The sequence below is a fragment of the Tupaia chinensis genome, unplaced genomic scaffold (genome assembly GCF_000334495.1).
Source record: "Tupaia chinensis unplaced genomic scaffold, TupChi_1.0 Scaffold000386_1, whole genome shotgun sequence".
NCBI lineage: Eukaryota > Metazoa > Chordata > Mammalia > Scandentia > Tupaiidae > Tupaia > Tupaia belangeri.
This window is the reverse complement of record NW_006159888.1, coordinates 183,535-202,819: the sequence shown is the minus strand read 5'-3', so window position 1 is coordinate 202,819 and position 19,285 is coordinate 183,535. Positions and strand designations below refer to the sequence as shown.

At 41.9% G+C, this 19,285-nt stretch overlaps 1 protein-coding gene and 1 pseudogene across 1 annotated transcript in view; one reads left to right on the top strand and one right to left on the bottom strand.

Moving 5' to 3' along the window:
• Positions 1-19,285, bottom strand: part of LOC106733149 (uncharacterized) — a 132,378-nt gene that overhangs the window by 2,460 nt on the left and 110,633 nt on the right. The window contains exons 4-5 of the mRNA XM_027773890.1: positions 9,632-9,758; positions 2,896-3,019 (exon numbers count right to left, since the gene is read on the bottom strand). Coding sequence (XP_027629691.1) covers positions 2,896-3,019; positions 9,632-9,758 — 251 coding nt within the window. The remainder of the gene's footprint in view (positions 1-2,895; positions 3,020-9,631; positions 9,759-19,285) is intronic.
• LOC106735423 (peptidyl-prolyl cis-trans isomerase A pseudogene) lies at positions 14,713-15,209 on the top strand (annotated as a pseudogene).

Here is a 19,285-nt window from a genome sequence, read left to right as displayed (position 1 = left end):
GGCAGGCGCGGGCGCGGCGTGCGGGGGCCCCGGGCCGCCCTCGGTGTCCGCAGAGCCACGCTGCCGCCACTAACGCCAGCATTTGCATGCGTGTATTACGACAGAGTCATCCTCAACAGGAGACCAGCAGGCACCCCGCAAGCAGGTGGTGAGTAGAACTAGCGGGCGCTTGCTTTTCCTCCGCAAGGATTCCAGCTCAGAGTGAGGGCTGCTCATCGGTCCCATCTGGAGCGAGGACGCAAGCGAGTGGCCGCGCTCAGCCCAGACCAGAGACTCTAGCAGGCAGCTGTGTACGCTGGGCCAGGGAAGGACGCTCAGCCGGGACACGCCCCTCCGGACACTGCCGCGCGCACGGTGGGCTGGGACCACCGGGCACCTGAGACTCTTCGGTGGAAGAGCTCGCTAGGCCCAGAGCGCGTGGGCCGGCAGATGCTCTGCGAAGATTAAAGTACTACAAAGTACTTCCAGTTCACGGCAAAATATTTTAGACAATTTGTGGGAAAGTCCAGTGACCGGCACAAACGAAAACAGGACCACAAGCGCATGAAAAAGAGTCAGAGATTACAGGTTATTGTTTTTTCCCCTTTATTTCCTTTTGAGGAGTATGGGATGGTCCAGTCGTTTCCCCTGCCCCTCCCAGACATTTGTGAGCCTTCTGCAGGGTCTTGGAAAGTGCCCAGATGGTGAGATACCGCCACAGCTCCATACAAGAGTGATAATCAAGACGTCATAACCATGTATGAAATACAGAGACTAGGAGGTGAAAAACGGGGAGACTTGGTCTCACTTCGGAGGCTGAGATGGATGAGGACAAGTCCTGAGAGGGGCTGATCAGGGCAACTGACTACCTTTCCTCCCGCACACCCTCATTCTCCAAGTCCTCGGGAAGGTGGGCATCCTCTCCATCCCTCTATTTGGGGTCCATTTTCTGTAGCACGTGCCTAAGTTAGGTGTACTCTGTATCCTGAGGAACCCTGCATCTTGGTAGATAGTATTTCCTCTCTGCTGGCCCTGTGGTGTCTCATCTGTCGGATGAATTGTTCGCACCTGCCTGAAAGTGCCTAGCTCTGTATGTGCATCAGGTAATATCAGTGTTGTTGGAGATCAATGGGTGCAGCCAAATGTGACCCTTGAAGGCCCCTCCCCAGTTCCTCAGTTTACATTACTTGTCTGGGGTTCTGTGTCTTTCCTGTCAATGCATGCACATTTCTGCCCTTGTTCCATTAACACCCCTCCTTTCCCCACTGCACACCCCTCAGCCTGTGTTCTTCTACAGCTGCCCTATGGGGCCAGCATGCTAAGCTCTTGGGGTGGGCACAACTCCTCAGGAAGGGACACTATGGCTGGCCTGAGTCACCCACCCAATCTATCAGCAAGTCCTGTGAGTTCTGTCCCCAAAATAAATGCCAAAGCTGTCCATTTCTCTCTCTTGCACTACTGCTCCCACTACCATACCGTGCTTGAGTTTCAGCCACAGACCAATGAGAGAGCTCTAAATATAAATCATATCATGCTAGGCTCCTGCGTCAGTCCTGTCATACTTAGCAAGACCCTGTGTGTTCTGACAGACCAGTTTCTCCACCTCCTATCACCTGCCTGTTTCTTGCTGTCTGCACTCCAGCACAAAGCCACAGCAACCACCTTGCTGTGTCTCCCTCGTAACTCAGTCTCTGCACATACTGTTCCTTTCACCTGAATGCCCTCTCTGCTTTCTGGTGTTGGCTTGATCTTGGCCTTCAGATCTCAGTAAATGTTCCTCCTCAGTGAGACTTCATGTAGTCCTTCCCAGCACTCATTACCATCTATTAGCAGCTCCTGGTTTACCCCGTGTCTTGTTTCCCCACAGACCAAGCATGTCCTGAGGGCATGGCACCTTACCCACTGCCGTGTCCCCAGGGTGTGCATTCCCTGCAATAGGTGAACAGTTGTGGAGGAATGAGTTAGGACTGCAGCCAGGCATAAGGCAAGCCAGGCTGGAAATGGAGAATTCTTGCTCTTAGGTCAGGACTCTGAGATTAGAGCTTTGTCCCTGAGTAGAGGACGCAGTGGTGGTACATCTGGATGGCAACAGCCTGGGTGGATCTGCCTCTGAAGGCCTCCATGTCAGCCAGTCAGCCAAGCACCAGTCTCCTACCAAGTCAGCTCCTCATGTAGATCTTCCTGGGAGTTCAGCATATTGGAGTCAGATATCCTGGTCTTAGCCATGCTGCAGGGCAGGACAGAACATCCCTGTTTGAGCTCTGGTATAAAAGGGAGCCATGATTCCTAAAATGACAGTCGAGATGCCAGCTGGAAGTAATGTCTCCAACTCAAGGTATATGTGTGGGGGAGAGTGTTCTCAGGACAAAGGATGGTGCAGTGAGATTTAGTTTCCCCTACCATGGGAGGTTCTGTGCCTATAAAGCTTATAGGCTCTATTTCTGATAGCATTAAGAGAGATGGGAGATTCCCTGACCTATTACATGTTAACCACTAACAGATGGTTTATAATGATAAGTGATTACCTGGGTACAGTTATATATTTGTTCATGTATATATATGTGTGTGTGTGTATGAGTATGTGTGTACAGGCATACACATGTGCATACACACATATATAAATTAATGATGATGCAGTATCTGTATCAGAAAGGTAAACTATAAACATAGGAACAATTATGATCACTTTGGGCAGGACAATGAGAACTTTAGTGACCAGCAAGAGGCCTAGGGTAACTGGTGGAATTTTTTTTTAAGACAGCCAATTGAGCCTTCTGGAATCGTCCTAAGATTGAAGAGCAAATAAATCTATTCAAGAAAGTCAGCAACAATTAGGTAAGAAAGGTGAGTCTTTGGTATCTGAACCAAGGCTGCTCCTTCCCTCCCCATCACAGCTCAGGAAGGCACAGACACCACCGCATACTCCTGCAGCCCATGATGACACAGGGCTTTCTTTCCCATCCTGCCCCATTGCCAAAGGCTAAGTCAGTCAGTTGCCTGTTGCTAGATGAGAGGTGGCTGAGGCCCAGCCAACTCTTCTCTGCCAAAAGGCACAAGCCGAGAAGACCTTCAGCTACTGCTCCCCTTGTCCAATGGCTCCCAAGAGTGTCACTAAGAAGTAGTTTGCCCTTGTCCCCACCCCAGCTCCAGAGTTCCCTCTCTGGAGATTTTGCCCAAGGGAGAAGCAGGCTATAAAACAAATGGCTCCGAGTCTATTAAAAACTGGCCTAATTTATAATAGAGCATGGAAAAGTTGAAACCTAAAAGTGCTTTAAAGAATAATGGAGGCCATGGGACCAGCAAATGGCATAATAGTTACATCATTGGATTCCCATGTAGTTGACTGCTGTTTGAGTCCTGGACCCAGTGGCTTGAACTCATGCCAGGTGCATGTGCGTGCATGCCCAAGATCCTGAGAGAAGAATGGAGAGGCGACTGCGGTATGGCCATTCCCCTTGTGGGTGATTTCTTTCTTTCTGTCTCTCTGTCTCTCTATGTCTTTCTGCCAAGCACACCCACCCTATAGGAAAAACCTCTCTGAGAAAAAAAAAAAGAAGAATGGGGGCCCAGCCTGATGGCACAGTCCATAGTACGCCAGACTGCAATGCTAGAAATCATATGCTGATCACAGATCTGGATTCCCGGGTAGGCCTAAAAACATTCTGGCTGAATCTGTGGACACTTGCCACCTAGATGGGCAGGACGACTAGGGAAAGGAGATCATAGTGTGACAAGATCTTGTTAAGGGCGTTTTATCTCCCTCTCGTCTACTAGCTTTTATGAGAGAATAAGGAATAAAACAGCTAGGAGGATTCTTTCTAGGGTCAGAACAGATAGCAACTCTGACCTCAGAAAGTATTCCTTCAAATGAGCCAGAAGTCAATTGTATTACTTTGTACAGCAGTTTATGCTCTTGGACAATACTGACATAGCAAAGCAACCAACTGCCAGTTAGAAAATTTTAACAGTAGAATGCTGTCAGAGAGAGTGATAGAGAGCCTTAGTAGAGCCTCTGTCATTCAAGAATGGTATGGGCAGGCCCAAGCTATGCCTCTCCAAGGAGCAACATCAGAGGATTATCACAGTGTTAAAGTTAGTAGACGTCACTAAAATAGGCTACCCAGTTACTAAATAAATAAGCAAATAACAATACAAGTATGGTGGACGAGTAGTACTCAGAGTTGTTACAATATGTGTTCTAAAATGTTCAGTTTCCAATAAAAATGTATGAAGTGTATAAAGGAATAGGAAAATTATGAGCCATACATGGAGGAAAAAGCAGATGGTAAAAATTTTCTATGAGACCGACCAGATGAAAGATTTATCATAAGTATGTTCACAAAACTAAAGGAAACCATAATTAAAATAAGATATTATAAGGACCAGCAGTTAGCATAATGGCTATGATGCTGGACTCCGATGTAGTCGACCGTGGTTTGAGTCCCAGACCCAGTGGCTTAAACTCACACCGGGAACGTGTGCATGCGTGCCCAAGATCCCGAGAGGAGAATGGAGGCGAAGGGATTGTGGCGTGACCATCCCCCCTAAGGGGTGATTTCTCACTTTCTGTCTCTGTCTTCCAGGCAAGCGCATGTGCCCTATAGCAAAAACCTCTCAAAAAAAAAAAAAAGAAAAAAAAGGTATTATGATAATGTCACATCAAACAGAGGATACCAAAAAAAGGGATATAAGTTATTATTAAGAAAAAAACAATCAGCGTGGGGTAATGATTACGTAGCTGGACTCCCACATGGCCAACTGTGGTTCAATACTAGACTCGGTGGGTTCAAACACACTGGGCACGTATGTGTGTGTGCCCAAAATCCTTAGACAAGAATAGATGTGAAGGGATTTCAGTGTGGCCATCCCTCCTGGGGGTGATTTCTCACCTTCTATCTCTCTGTCTCTCTGATGAGTGTGCACACCCTATAGCAAAAATCTCTCTCTTAAAAAAAAAAAAGAGTCAAGTGGAAATTCTGGAGTTGAAAAGTATAATGACTGAAATAAAAGGGCTCAACATAGTTTTGACCAGGTAGAAGAAAGAATTGGAAAAACTTGAAGATAGACTGGTAGAGATTATGCATGCCAAAAAACAGAGAAAAACTACAGAAAAAATTATGAATGGAGCCTCAAATGTTGAACACCATTAAGTGAATAAACATATGTAATGGCAATAACAGAGAGAAGAAAGAAAGGAGAAAAAAAAATATTCAAAGAAATCATGGCAGAAAACTTGAAAAATTTATTGGAAAATGTACAGGAAATTCAACAATTTCTAGGTCAAATACACACAGACACCTACAAACAAATCATAGTAAAAATGCTGAAAGTAAAAGACAAGGAGAAAATCTTGAAAGCAACAAAAGAAGAGCAACAAGCAGTGTATATCTTCTAAGGGCTTCCCCAATAAGATTAACAACCGACTTCTCAGCAGAAACTATATAGTACAGAGGCAGTGGGATAGCCCATTGGAAATGCTAAACAACAAAAAACCTTGGGACCAGCAGTTAGCATAATGGCTATATCTCTGGACTCCCATGCAGTCGACCGTGGTTCAAGTCCTGGACCACAATCCCTTCTTCTCCATTCTTCTCTTGGGATTGTGTTTAAGTCACATAAACACATACCCAGTGTGATTTTCAAGCCTTCAGTTCTGGGGCTCAAACTGTAGTCAGCCATGTAGGAATCTAGCACCTTAACCCCTATACGTCCTGCTGTCCCTATAGTTGGAGACTTTTAATGACTAACTTTTAATGGTGGATAGAACTAGACAGAAGATCAGCAAGGAGATAGAAGAACAACATTATGAGCCAACTAGACTTAACAGAAATTTGTAGAACATATCGTCCAACAAAAGAACATACACTTGTCTCAAGTGCATGTTGAACATTTTCCTAGATAGATCATATGTCAGGCTAAAAAAACTCAGTGAATTTAAAAGGACTCAAATAATGCAAAATGTGTTCTCTAAGTTTAGTACCTTGTGAGAATAAGAATAAATAAAGAGATTAAATGGGTAAACAAAAGCTACCTATAAAGAAAAGCTCAGTCCCAAATGGTTTCAAAACTGAATTATACTGAACACTGAACAAAACAATTAATACTAGTTATTTACAAACTCTTAAAAAATAAAAAGAAGAGAACACTACTCAACTCATTTTACTGTAATACCCAAATCAGACAAAAACTTAACAAGAAAACTACAGATCAGTATCTTTTATAAATACAGAATCCTTAACAAAATCCCAGAAAACTAAATTCAGCAAAGTATTAAAAGAATTATACACTTTTACCAATTGGGCTTTATCCCAGGAATGTAAGTGTGGTTTAACATCTGAAAATCAATTAATGTAGTAGACCAGATCAGTAGAATAGAGGACAAAAATTGCCTGATCATCTCAATAGATGCAGAAAAAGCACTTAACAAAATCCAGTACCTCTCATGATACTCTATGCCTAGAGTATCAAGTGGTCTAATAAACAGCATCTGCTGAAACCCTCAGCTGATACCATAGTGGACGGTTAGTGATGGAAACTGGATACTTTCTTCTGAGATCAAGAACAACACAAAGATGCCCACTTTCACCACTTCTAACTTGGTTAGAGGTTCTAACCAGGGCATTTAGATAAGAAAAAAGACATAAAAGACATCCAGATTAGAGGGGAAAAGGTAAAGCCATCTCCCCTTGTATATAGAAAATATGAAGAAATTCACCAAAAAGCTACTAGAACTAATGGGTTCAGCCCAGTTATAGGATATAACATCAATATACCCAAATCAATTGCATCTCTATACACTTGAATGAACAATCTGAGAATAAAATTAAGAAAATGATTCCATTCATCATAGCTGTGTTAGTCCACCCAGGCTGCTATAACAAAGCACCTGGCTGGCTCAAACAACAGGAATTTATTTTTCCACATTCTGGGAGTGGGAAGTCCAAGACTAAGGAACTGGCATCCAATAAGGCCTCTCTTCTTAACTCATAGATAGTTCTCTTCTCATTGTGCCCTCATCTGTACTGTCCTGTGTTTGAGCATGGGAGAGCTCTCTGGTATCTCTTGCCAGTCCTATCAGAGAAGACCCTACGCTTATGCCCTCATTTAACCTTAATTACCTTCTTCAAGGCCTTATGTCCAAATACAGTCACATTAGTGGTCAAGGCTTCAATATATGAATTCTGGGGGGACTTAACTCAGTCCATAAGAAGTATAAAAGCAAATAAAATAACTAGCAATAAATTTACCAAAAGTAGTACAAACTTATATTCTGAAAACTATATAACATTGGTGAGAGCTATTAAAGAAGTTTTAAATAAATGGGGAAAAAAATCCCAGGTTCGAGCCAGCCCCATGGCCAAATGTCCAGTGTAACCACATGGTGTCCCTACCTGCCCATCTGTTACTTAGCTGTAATTTTGGCTATCAGATTGACTGTCGTAGTATTGCATTGCTTGTGTTCAAGTCACCTTGTTTTATAGATTAATTTATAAATTAAACTTTATCATAAGTATGCATATAGAGGAAAGACTATATGGAGATCAGAAGCATGATCACGAATCACAAACCCTAGTGAAGGCAGTAAACAAAGGCAATATAAAACCAGAAAAATAAAGAGAAGGTAGAACTGAGAAATTCTTCTAAAACTGAAAAGAAAAACGATAAAAACAGTAAAAGTGATGAGAGATTCCAGGGACAGAAACTGGAAGTACAATCTGGGAAAGCAGACCTTTCAGAAATCTGAAACGGGGGACCAGCAGTTAGCGTAATGGCTATGTCGCTGGACTCCCACATAGTCGACCACGGTTCGCGTCCTGGACCCGGTGGTTTAAAACTCACGCCGGGCGTGTGTGCGTGCATGCCCAAGATCCCGAGAGAATGGAGGAGAAGGGATTGAGGCATGGCCATCCCCTCTGGGGGGTTATTTCTCGCTTTCTGTCTGTCTCTCTCTGTCTGTCTGGCAAGCGCACGCACCCTATAGCAAAAACCTCTTAAAAAGAAAAAGAAATCTGAAACAGAACAGCTGGAGTAGAGGCAATAATTAGAGAAAGAAAAGAAATTACTCCTACGTAAAATGGAGACCCACACTGATTCCTCATTAACCTGACAGACAGAAAAGTGGGAATTTTCACTATTTTTTTTTAAAACAGGAATCTGAGATACAGGGAAGTAGAGGGGCGTGCCTAATTTCTCACCCCAATTCTAGGTGTGGCCAAATCAGGGCCCTGACCTCTGATCTTCAGCAGTGCCCTGGGTGCACACATGCCAGGCATCATGGAGGTTTTAAATTTTTTTATTCTGCAATAAAATCATCTGCCAATGAACTCAAAAGGTATTCTGAGATAATAGGGATAGATGATTATTAAACTCTAAATATGAAAGAAGGTGCTGACTTCAATGGACAAAATCAGCTATGAAGGTTATCTCCAGTAAAGGCTACTCTCATCTAGTAACACCTTCTTCATGAGCCTCTAAATAATTCCATGACTTTATGAAGGGCTCATGGAAGCAAAAAGACTCTTCCAGCAGCTGTCAAACACCATTTCATAACTTTGCTTACTGTCAGTTTCACAACCTATTTAGAATAGAATAAAAGTCCCCTTCACAATGCAGCCTAAGCAGTACATTTGTGATGAAACACAATCACGTCTTCCTGCTAATCTGAGCAGCCATCTCCCCCAGGGACCAGCACCCAGCATACACAGAGGCAGACTCAGAGCTGAAAGCTCAGAGGCTGCTTGAGAGCCAACCCTTTAGCATGGTCTATACAAACTAAAGGTCAGGGCTGACCACCACGCTCCCACATCATCTGCCTATCCTCCTTGGACTAACAGAACCAAACTGCTGACAGCCAATACCCACCTAACCGAGCACTTCTCTAGCATGGAAAAAGTTCATGTTTGACTAGCATAGCTATTTTTCTTTTTCAGCTGCTTAGAGCTTTGCCGTTGTTTGCCTTTTCTAAACACCAGATTTGGCCTCACCCACCAAATCTGGCCTCTCCTCCAGCCAATTGAGTACTTTTAGATGGTAAGGTTGCTATCTAATATAGCGCGCATCTGCTTAAGACCGCAACCCAACATCTATCTTTCCACCAGGAGCCCTTGAGCATTTCTCAGCACATCCAGCCCCTGCTGGGTTCAAGAAAGCTGATAGCTATGCATGAAGAGGGTCCATCCTGGCTTTCATGTGGGGCCCAATTCACTGTAGGCACAAGAAGTCAGCCCTTTTATGGACAAATATGTGATGCAGTGCTGTTTGCTACAGTTTTGGGACAGGGACTCATCTAGACTACCATAAAACTCAAGGAAGAAGAAAAAACCCAAGTCCATCAGTAGCTTTGAGACAACTCACCACCTGACTATTTCTTCCACAGGTTATTCCTGTGATAAGACGGAGGGAGAGTCAGCAGTTCTGCTCCGAATAAACTAATAGAGCCAGGCTTGGGGATTCAATAATGGAATCTAATCCCAAGCTAAGAATTCCTCTGGGTACCGAGCATGCCTTTCTAACTGAAGGAATGAGACAGTTGCTTGCCTCCTCACCCTCAGTCCACTTCTGCCAGACAGACAGATGTAGCCACTAACAACTCACTTCTTTCTCTTACCAGGGTACCAGAGTATGCAACAAAGGAGAGAGTCAGGTAACTCACGTGTGTCAGGCACGTGCTCTGGCCAGCTCATGTAGTTCAATACCATTGGGGCACTCTGGGAGAGAGGATGGCTTCTTCTGAGGACATTGAAAGACTCTGGGGAGGCAATGATCATCTTCCTCCAATCCTAGGAAATGAGGAAAGAGCAGAGTGTAAATGAAGACAGAAATGACCGGTTGCCATTGCCACCTCCTATCTTCTTTGTTCTTTTCTTTATGAGAAAGATCTGCCAAGAAAGAGGGAAAAAGGACAAAGACAGAGATACTTACTTTTTGAAAGGGTCTCACCCTGGCACCATCCTTCTGCCCCAGTTTCCTAGGATTACAGGTATATGCAGCCATGTGCAGTGTATTTGGATTGGCCTGGGGACGGAAAGTGGGCCTTTGACACAGCTCCCAGCCTCCCAGGCAGAGATGCTATCTATGCACCATTTCGTCTGGGCCCCTCCTAATTTTTATAATTGTCCAGGACCTTCCCTGTGAGCAGACCACACACCCTAATTACATACATCTCCATTCCCACCAAAAGCCGTGAGGAAAATTTCTGGAGTTTGTGATACGCAATCTGGATGGCAACACATGACAGCCTGGCCTGATAGGCTGTCATTCAGTGATGTGAAATGAGGGCTGGTGAGCTCTTCAGATCCCCAGACCTCCCCAGCTGGTCAGACACACACCTGATAGTTCCCCAAAGGCAAGACTGTTCGTTTTAGCTAAGGCATGCCCTTTTTGGAGGTACTTAATTAAAATGCAATCCACAAAGTCAGGGATTTTGAAACAGACACTACCCTTCCGATGGTAATAGCCAATCTCCGTGGGGTCTTGGGAAGGCAAGTAATACTGTCCTTTTCTTTTATTATCGCACAGTCCAGAGATAAACTTGACCTGTCTTTTTTTTTTTTTTAACCTTAGAAGGTTATCATATTAACTTAAAACTGTGGTATATATTCAAATAAATGTTTATTACCTTTCCTTTGGCTTTTGTATTCCTCACACTATTAAGTAAACAGTATTTAAAAAATTCTTTTAGTGGGACCGGCAGATGGCATAAAGGTTATATCGTTGGATTCCTACATGGTTGACTGTGGTTCAAGTCTCAGACCGGTGGCTTAAAACTCATGCTGGGCATGTGTGTGTGCGTGCCCAAGATCCCGAGAGGAGAATGGAAGAGATGGGATTGCGGCATGGTCATCCCCACTGGGGTGGGGGGGGGAGTATTTCTCACTCTCTCTCTCTGTCTCTCCAGTGAGCACACACCCCCTATAGAAAAAATTTCTCTCAAAAAAAAAAAAAAAAGCTTTAGTGATTTCTGCAAACAATATGCAAACAAGGATAACAATGGAGTAGCATATTCCCCCTATCTCTCCCATTATACATCACCCCATCTCTTCCACTTGAATGCAACTATTGTAAAAACGTGAGGCAGAAGTATAGATCTGAGTACTCTGAAAGTAAATGGTGGCAGGTAGACTGGAGGAGGAAACCAGGGTTTAAAGTTAAACTAACCCAGTGGTGCTATGGTTTGAGGGTTCTGTCCCCCTAAATTCATGTGTTGACACTTGGTTGTGACGGTATTAAGGGGAAACTTAATACCTGATGGTGTAGAAAGGGGAGGTCTTTAGGAGTGATTAAGTGATTAGTGTGGAGCCCCTATGACTGACTCCTGGAGGATTTTTAAGGAGAGGGAGAGGGACCAGGAGACAGAAATGAGCACACAGAGACACACACACCTGTTCTCTCATGATGTGATGCCCTGTAGCCTGTTGGCCTGGGGATCCCACCAACAGGAAGACCCACCATAGGTGGCCCCTGGACCTTGGGCCTCCAAATCATAAGCTGAATAAACCTCTGTTTATCTAAACCACTCAGTTTCAGGTATTTTCTCTTATTAGCAACAGATCAGACTACAGTATATTTCCTGTTTTGTTGTTCCTGTACTATATCCCTGGTCTGAACTCAACAGTGGCTTGAAACTGGGTATAGACAAAAAGGACTCTAAAAGAAACCCTCTCTGATTTGAAGAGAGGGAAAGGAACTCCCTGCCTCTGAGGGAATGGGGGAAATCCTGTGTATTTGGATGCTGTTTTCTTCTAGGCCTTTCAAGCAATTGATCACACAGACACCTAAAATTCTGAGGGATGAGAATCCTCTCTGACCAGAGGAAATTCCAATGAGCATGGGGGGATAATCCCTGTTTTTCTTTCTCTATCTTCCTGCCATTTGACTCCAGAGACACAGTAGCAGGAAGTGTATGGTGGAGTAAGAAAACAAAAACCTCAGCTTTCTAGTGAAAACTAAGGGCAGCAGGGAAGCAACTGGAAACCAGGGAGTGTCTGGATGAATGCAGACGGGAGGAGCTCAAGAAAATAATCTCATAATGCTGTGTGTGAACTCCTGCACTTGCACCCAAATTGTGCTTGCATGGATCGGACCCTAGATAGTATACTAAAGTCTTTATGAACTGAAATATGGAGTTGAACAGACTGGCCACTGGGTGAGCCACGTTATCTAAGTGGCACTTCAAACACCTCACAATGTGAACTGACATAAGAGTCTGGGATTGTGTAGTCAGCCATATGGGAACCAGCTACCTTAACCACCATACCACCTGGCTAATCCTTGAGTTTTATTAGTATCAGACCAAACCAACTGCAGAGCAGTGAAAACCACCAGGGATAAGAAGGATGTAATTAAAGAATAAATTCACTAAGAAGAGATAACATTCCTAAATGTCTATGCACCTAACCAGACTTTCAAAATATATGAAGCAAGGGCCAACCACGTGGCATGGTGGTTGAGGCAGCTGGATCCCATGAGGCCAACTTGTAGTCAAGTCCCAGACCCAGTGCTTGCTCCTTTTCTCTCTCTCCCCCTCTTTGTCTCTCTCTGGCAAGTATACATGCTCTATAGCAAAATTAAATAAATAAATACATTTTAAAAAAAGAAATATTAAAACAAAACAAAAAATATGAAGTAAAAATTGATAGAATTTAAAAGACAAATAGAAAATACACAATTATGGTTAGAAAATCCAATACTTTTATCTTAGTAACCAGTAAAACACAGAAACAAGAGAATATATGATGTAAACATCAGCCACAACCTACTGCTAGATTTGAGATTTGTAGAATAGTCCACCCATTAATAATAGAAAACACATTTTCAAGTGCCCATAGAACACTCACCAAGAGACCAATGATAATGATGATAACAACAATAAACTTAAATTTAAAAGTATGGAAATCAGACATCTGCACAACCACATTTATTGCAGCATTATTTATAATTGCTAAAACATGGAACAACCTAAGTGTCCAAAAAATGATGAATGGGTTGAAAAACTGTGATTATATATATATATATGGAGTGGATCAATGTGGATGCTAGTGACAGTAAGTGGGGAAAGTGGTTGGTAGAGAGTAGGAGGATGGCAGGTGTGAAAAAAGAAAGAAGATTATACATGATAAACTTTTGTTTACAAGGAAAAGCAAATCAGAACCTTTTTTTTTGTATTGTCTGAAGTTATTCACAATAGTGTGTATTTGTTACTTTACCTATCATCAAAAGAGCACTTTGCCTAAAAGAAAGGACTAGCGTGCAAAATGTTGACAATATTCTGTGAAACTGTAATTTATCATTAATTTGTATCTGTAAGTTATTGTTATAAATATCACCTGTATTTTTGATACATGTGAAATTACAACTGAAATTTATTTTGCCAATGTCTTTGAGTGAATTGAATAAAATTTTTGTTGGAAAAGGAAACACCGAAAGAATAAAATAATTTTTTCAAAATAAAATCACCCATTAATATTGATGACAATTTTTATTATATTTGTAAACATATATAGCTAGTAAGCTGTATTTCTTCATAGCTTGTAAAAAAATATTGAAATCAAAGTATTCTTCTCTAACCACAATAAAATTAAGCCAGGAATCAATAGTAGGTAATTGGGAAAGCCTTACCTGCCTAGAAATGAAACAACACATTTTAGGATAATCCACATAGACAAATGACTACTTCAAGAACTGTGATGAGGGTTCTGATTTTTTGACGTACTCTCTGTAACTCCTGGTGTTCTGACTCTTTCATGCTACGTTATTATTCTTTGCCTTTTTTAATGCTCTTGCTAATCATACCTGCAGTTTATCCTTTTGTATTTACTAGTAGAAAACTACCAGACCAGTATTGACTCAACTCATATATAGCCTCCATTTTCTATTTTTCTCTTAGTCTTCCAAACCTTTTATAATTGCAATCTTAAACTTGGAATTTTCTAGAAATCTACTTTAAACCTGGTTGCAGGGAAACTGGACCCTGTATATATGTTCATGTAAGCCAAATTACAATTCATTTTAATTTTAATTAGTTAATATTTTAGGCTTTTGTCTTAGGGCATGAGCACTCACTAGAGAGAGACAGAGAGGGAAGGAGATGGCCACTCCACAATCCCTTTTCCTCCATTCTCCTGTCAGGATTTTGGGCATGCATATACATGCATCTGATTTGATTTTCAAGTCATCAATCTGGGACTCAAACTGTGATTGACAACGTGAGAGTACAGCACCATAATTTTTTTGTCAGAAGGTGAATGTACATGAGAGAAAGAAACCCTGGGGCCTGGCCACTCTGTCACCTACCATATAGGCCATGTTCCTACCATGCCTCAGCTCCTCCCTAAATGGTGTTTTCTTTTAAGTAGGAGGATGCATGCTAGTAGTTAAGGTCTTCACTAAAAATTCCAGCCAGAACCAGTTGGAACCAAGATGGTGCCTGGACTGAAAAAAGCCTAACCTTCAAACTCACTAAACCTTCATGGTACAGCATTAGCATGCTAGACAACACACCTACCAGCACCATGACTATTTATTTACTCTCCATGATTATGACTGGAAATGATCATATAAAGAGAAAAAGGAGGCAGGTTTTGAAATTCTGGGATGTTCCTAACATTTTCAGAAAAGGTGTGAATATTCCTTTCTGTTACCCTATCCCATCTCCTCATTACCCCATTAGCTATATCTTAAAATTCCCAGCTCAGTTTTGCAGACGCTGGCTGCTCAAGTCTCTGACCCTCAACCATGGTCAACCCCACCGTGTTCTTTGACATCGCTGTTGATGGCAAATCCTTGGGCAGCATCTCCTTCAAGCTGTTTGCAGATAAAGTTCCAAAGACAGCAGAAAACTTTCGTGCTTTGAGCACTGGAGAGAAAGGATTTGGTTATAAGGGTTTCTGCTTTCACAGAATTATTCCAGGGTGGCGACTTCACACGCCATAATGGTACTGGTGGCCAGTCCATCTGTGGTAAGAAATTCGATGATGAAAACTTCATCCTGAAACATACAGGTCCTGGCAACTTGTCTACAGCAAATGCTGGACCCAGCACAAACAGTTCTCAGGTTTTCATCTGCACTCCAAGACTTAGTGGTTGGATGGCAAGCATATGGTCTTTGGCAAAGAGGGCATGAATATCGTGGAAGCCATGAAGCACTTTGGGTTCAATAATGGCAAGACCAGCAAGAAGACCACCATTGCTGACTGTGGACAACTCTAATGAATTTGACTTGTTTTCTCTTAACCAGACCATTCCCTTTGTAGCTCAGGAGAGCAGTCCTCCACCCCATCTGCTCACTATGTCCTATAACCTGTGCTCTCATTGTAGCTCTTTGGCTTCCATATTTTCCTTAATCCCTTCCAAATCTAGCTGAATTGCAAAGTTAAGTTTATAATTATTAAATAAAAACTAAATAACAACAACAAAGAAAATTCCCAGCTCAAGACACATGAGGAATAGATTTGCAAGCTGAGTTCGTTTCGCCATTCTTTGGCCATTGAATAACCCTTGTGCCATAAACACTGTTTCGATCTCATAAATTGGTTCCACCACTCTGAAGAGCAAAAGATCCCACTCTTGGGAATAAATTTTAAAAGCAGGTATCAACTCTACAATCTTTTTCCCTCCAGTTATCTATGTTATCAAAATCCTGGGCACACACAATATGCACCTGGCATGTCTTTCAAGCTGATAGGTCCAAGACTCAAACCCTGGTCAGCCATGTGAGATCTTGTTTACCTCTATTTACCACTTAAAAGTTGTGCTACACGGCCAGCTTCATCTTTGATTTTTAAAAATAGCCTAAACATTGACTACATTCTTTTCACAAAACTTTTTGTCAAGTCCTCCCTCACATGGATTACCTAAACATTCTCCTAAATCTCCCCCTCCTTGTCTCATACCAAATTTATCATGTCACCATCCTGTTAAGAACTCTCAGGGACTGGACAATGTGTAGCAGTAATGCAACACTCTGTGAGACTGATTCACATTGGAAGGTTCTGGGTTCACACCCAGAACACACTACCTGAACACACTAGATGCTCATATGCACGTGATCCTAGTGGATCACAGTATGAAAACCCTGTTGGGGATACTGTTTCTCCTCTTCCCTCTGTCACTCTTGTTCATAGAAGAAATAAATACACACACACACACACACACACACACACAAATACCTCAAAGACTGCCCATTGCTAATAGGATAAAGTCAAGTTTTATTGGCATGATACCTGGAGTGCTTCAAGTATTGTCCTCTGACTCTCTTGTCACCTGCTTCTCCACCACAGGCATGTTACTATTCCCCTGGTACTCCATGAATTTTCATAGTACAATGCCCTGGATCTTGACCTCTCCCCTATTTGAGGTACCCTCCCTGGTGAAATTTTAGCCATTCTTCAGGGAAGTTTCTTCTCTTACACTAAGTCTTCCCCCTTTCTCCTTCTACAGAGAATTCCCTGGCTTCTCCTCTCTGTTAACAGTATTTTGTTGACGTCAGCATTGAAATTCTATTGCAGTATAGTCACTATGGAGTTATATGTTCACTGAATTGCAATGTATATTTTATTTTTACAGTGTATATATATATTTTTTTTCATGAGAAAGACACCTTTGACAGGGTCTCACCATGCCACAATCCTCCCCTCAGCCTCCCAGCCAACCAGCATCTCTCTTGGTTTCCTCCTTTTTAAAGGAGGAAATGATTTTTCTTATTCCTATAGATTTTACTACTCTTCTACTTGAACATGGATTTTTCTATGGTTCTTTAATTTCTGCCTTAAACCCTGAACTTTTCCCCTAATCTCTAGGCTCACAATTCTAACATGAATTACTGTATATAGTCATCTGGATGAACCACAGGCACCTGTAATTCAACAAATACAAAACTGAATGTAGTATTCTACCCCTATTCCCACACTTCAGATAAAATGGACTGAATGTTATGTCCTCCCAAAATTCATGCTGAAACCCTCTTACTAGTGCAATAGTATGTGGAGATAGCGCCTTTGGGAAGTAACTTGGTCACAAGAGGTGTGCCCTCATGAATGGGAGTAGGGCCCTTCTAGGAAAGGTCCAGAGAACTAGCTAGTTCTCTTTCCCCATGTGAGGACACAGTGGTAAGTCAGCGGTCTGCAGCCTGGAAGACAGCCCTTACCAGCACTTGGCCATGTTGCACTGTGATTTTAGACTCCATCTCCAGAACTGTAAGAAATGGATTTCTGTTGTTCAGAAGCCACCCACCCTATGGAACTTTGGTATGGTATGTAGAACAGACTTAGACATGTCCTCCTGTATTCCCTGTCTCAAAGAGCAGTTGAAATCCAAAGAAACATTAGACTCTTCCCTTTTCATCACTTCCCACATCCAATAATCACCAAATCTGTTAGATTTTATTCCTTAAACATGTCTGCAGCCTGTCCTGTTGTTCAGAAGCCACCCACCCTATGGAACTTTGGTATGGTATGTAGAACAGACTTAGACATGTCCTCCTGTATTCCCTGTCTCAAAGAGCAGTTGAAATCCAAAGAAACATTAGACTCTTCCCTTTTCATCACTTCCCACATCCAATAATCACCAAATCTGTTAGATTTTATTCCTTAAACATGTCTGCAGCCTGTCAAATGGTAGTGAAAACATGAGCTCTGAGGCCAGACTTCCTTTAGGTGATTCTAATAATATCTATCTATATATTATAATATATATATTTAAATACTAATATATTTGGTTATTCTAAAATTTCAGGCTAGTGTGATAGTAATCTTCCACTTTCAGTACATTCTCATTTTTTATGTTCGTGATGCCCTAGAAGGCCTCCACAAGCATCAAATTAGCAAATATGAGGGGTTCAGAAGTTTGTGTAAAATGAAATTAAAGTCTGAGTTTATTTTGGTGCAAAATAATTTTTGAAGTCCATGTGCAGTTTTTTCATAATAAGCATTTCTGTGAGCTATTTGGAGACTTCTTTTAGAGAGTTAGGTTCCTATGAGCCTCTGGTCACAACATATTTGTCCACCAAAATGCGTCTGCATTATATAGGTTCATTTGTCAGCATCCCTGTAGAATAAGCCAGTCCCAATAGCCTTGAAAATCTGATTTTTGAGCAAGTTCTGAAATGGACAATTGCAGTTCCAATCCCAGCCTCAATGGCTTGGAAAACGTGTTGGGTGCATGTGTGTGTCCAAGATCCCGATAGAAAGGACGAATAGAGGAAAATGAATTGCAGTATGACCATGCCCCCTTCTCTCTCTCTCTCTTTCTCTCTCTCTCTCTCTCTCTCTCTCTCTCTCTCCCCACACACACACACACACACACACCTAGCATTAGTGTTATGCCTCTGGCAATACAAAAAGAAGAAAGTCTGATTTTTCCATATAACTCTTTCCTGTGTAACATTTAGCAAGTATTTTAATCTCAGACACCTCCTGGTCTGCAGAAGCTGCCTTGCCTGCAAGTTTAATATCTTTCATGTCATTTTAGCCAGCACTAGCTGACGGAGTTATTCCTGACGCTGGGAAATGTGATCATAAAATTTTTTGGCTTTCAGTCACAACAATGCTCTCCACATTTTATACTGATCACATTTCATGATTCTACAATTTTAGCCTCTTTTCTATCATTTTCATAGCTTTATCACACATTAACTATAGATGCTACTTCAGCACTTTCTGGAGTAGCCTCATGTACAGATGAGTAAATTTTCTCTTCCTTTTTTAGAATGTACTATATTGTCAATTCATTAACATTGAATTCAAGGCCAACCACACTATAACTCATGCCTGAGCAAACCTTATCCAATAAACATATTTTCTCTATAAAGCACATCACAGCCTTCCTGCTGTTTCTGTGGTCCTAAGAACACTAGACAACACTGCAACACTATGCTTGGGGGCAATTTTCAATAGTAAAATCAAGGAAAAGCACAAACATGCAAAAAAAAAAGTGGCATTTAAATAGACTGTGAAAAGGACATTTGTTTAGGATATGAACTGAAACAGGAAGGCAAAGCACCACCTTATTCATCCTCAGCTGGGAACGTACACATCAGGCAAGTCGATTTTCCCTGTTCAGCACATGTGTACGAGTGACTATGAAGCTGCTTTGACTATTGATTTTGGTATCACAAATATATTTTAGTGAATAGGCAACTTTGCAAATATGAAATCTGTGAATAATGAAGACCAACTGTATTCAGTTCTATGCCTCATTGATTCCTCATCACAATTAAAGGCAAATCGCTTTTCAATTGTCCACTAGAATGGAATGGAGAAAAACATTCTGAGCTGAAATTGAATCACCAGAATCACTGAATTATAGTAGG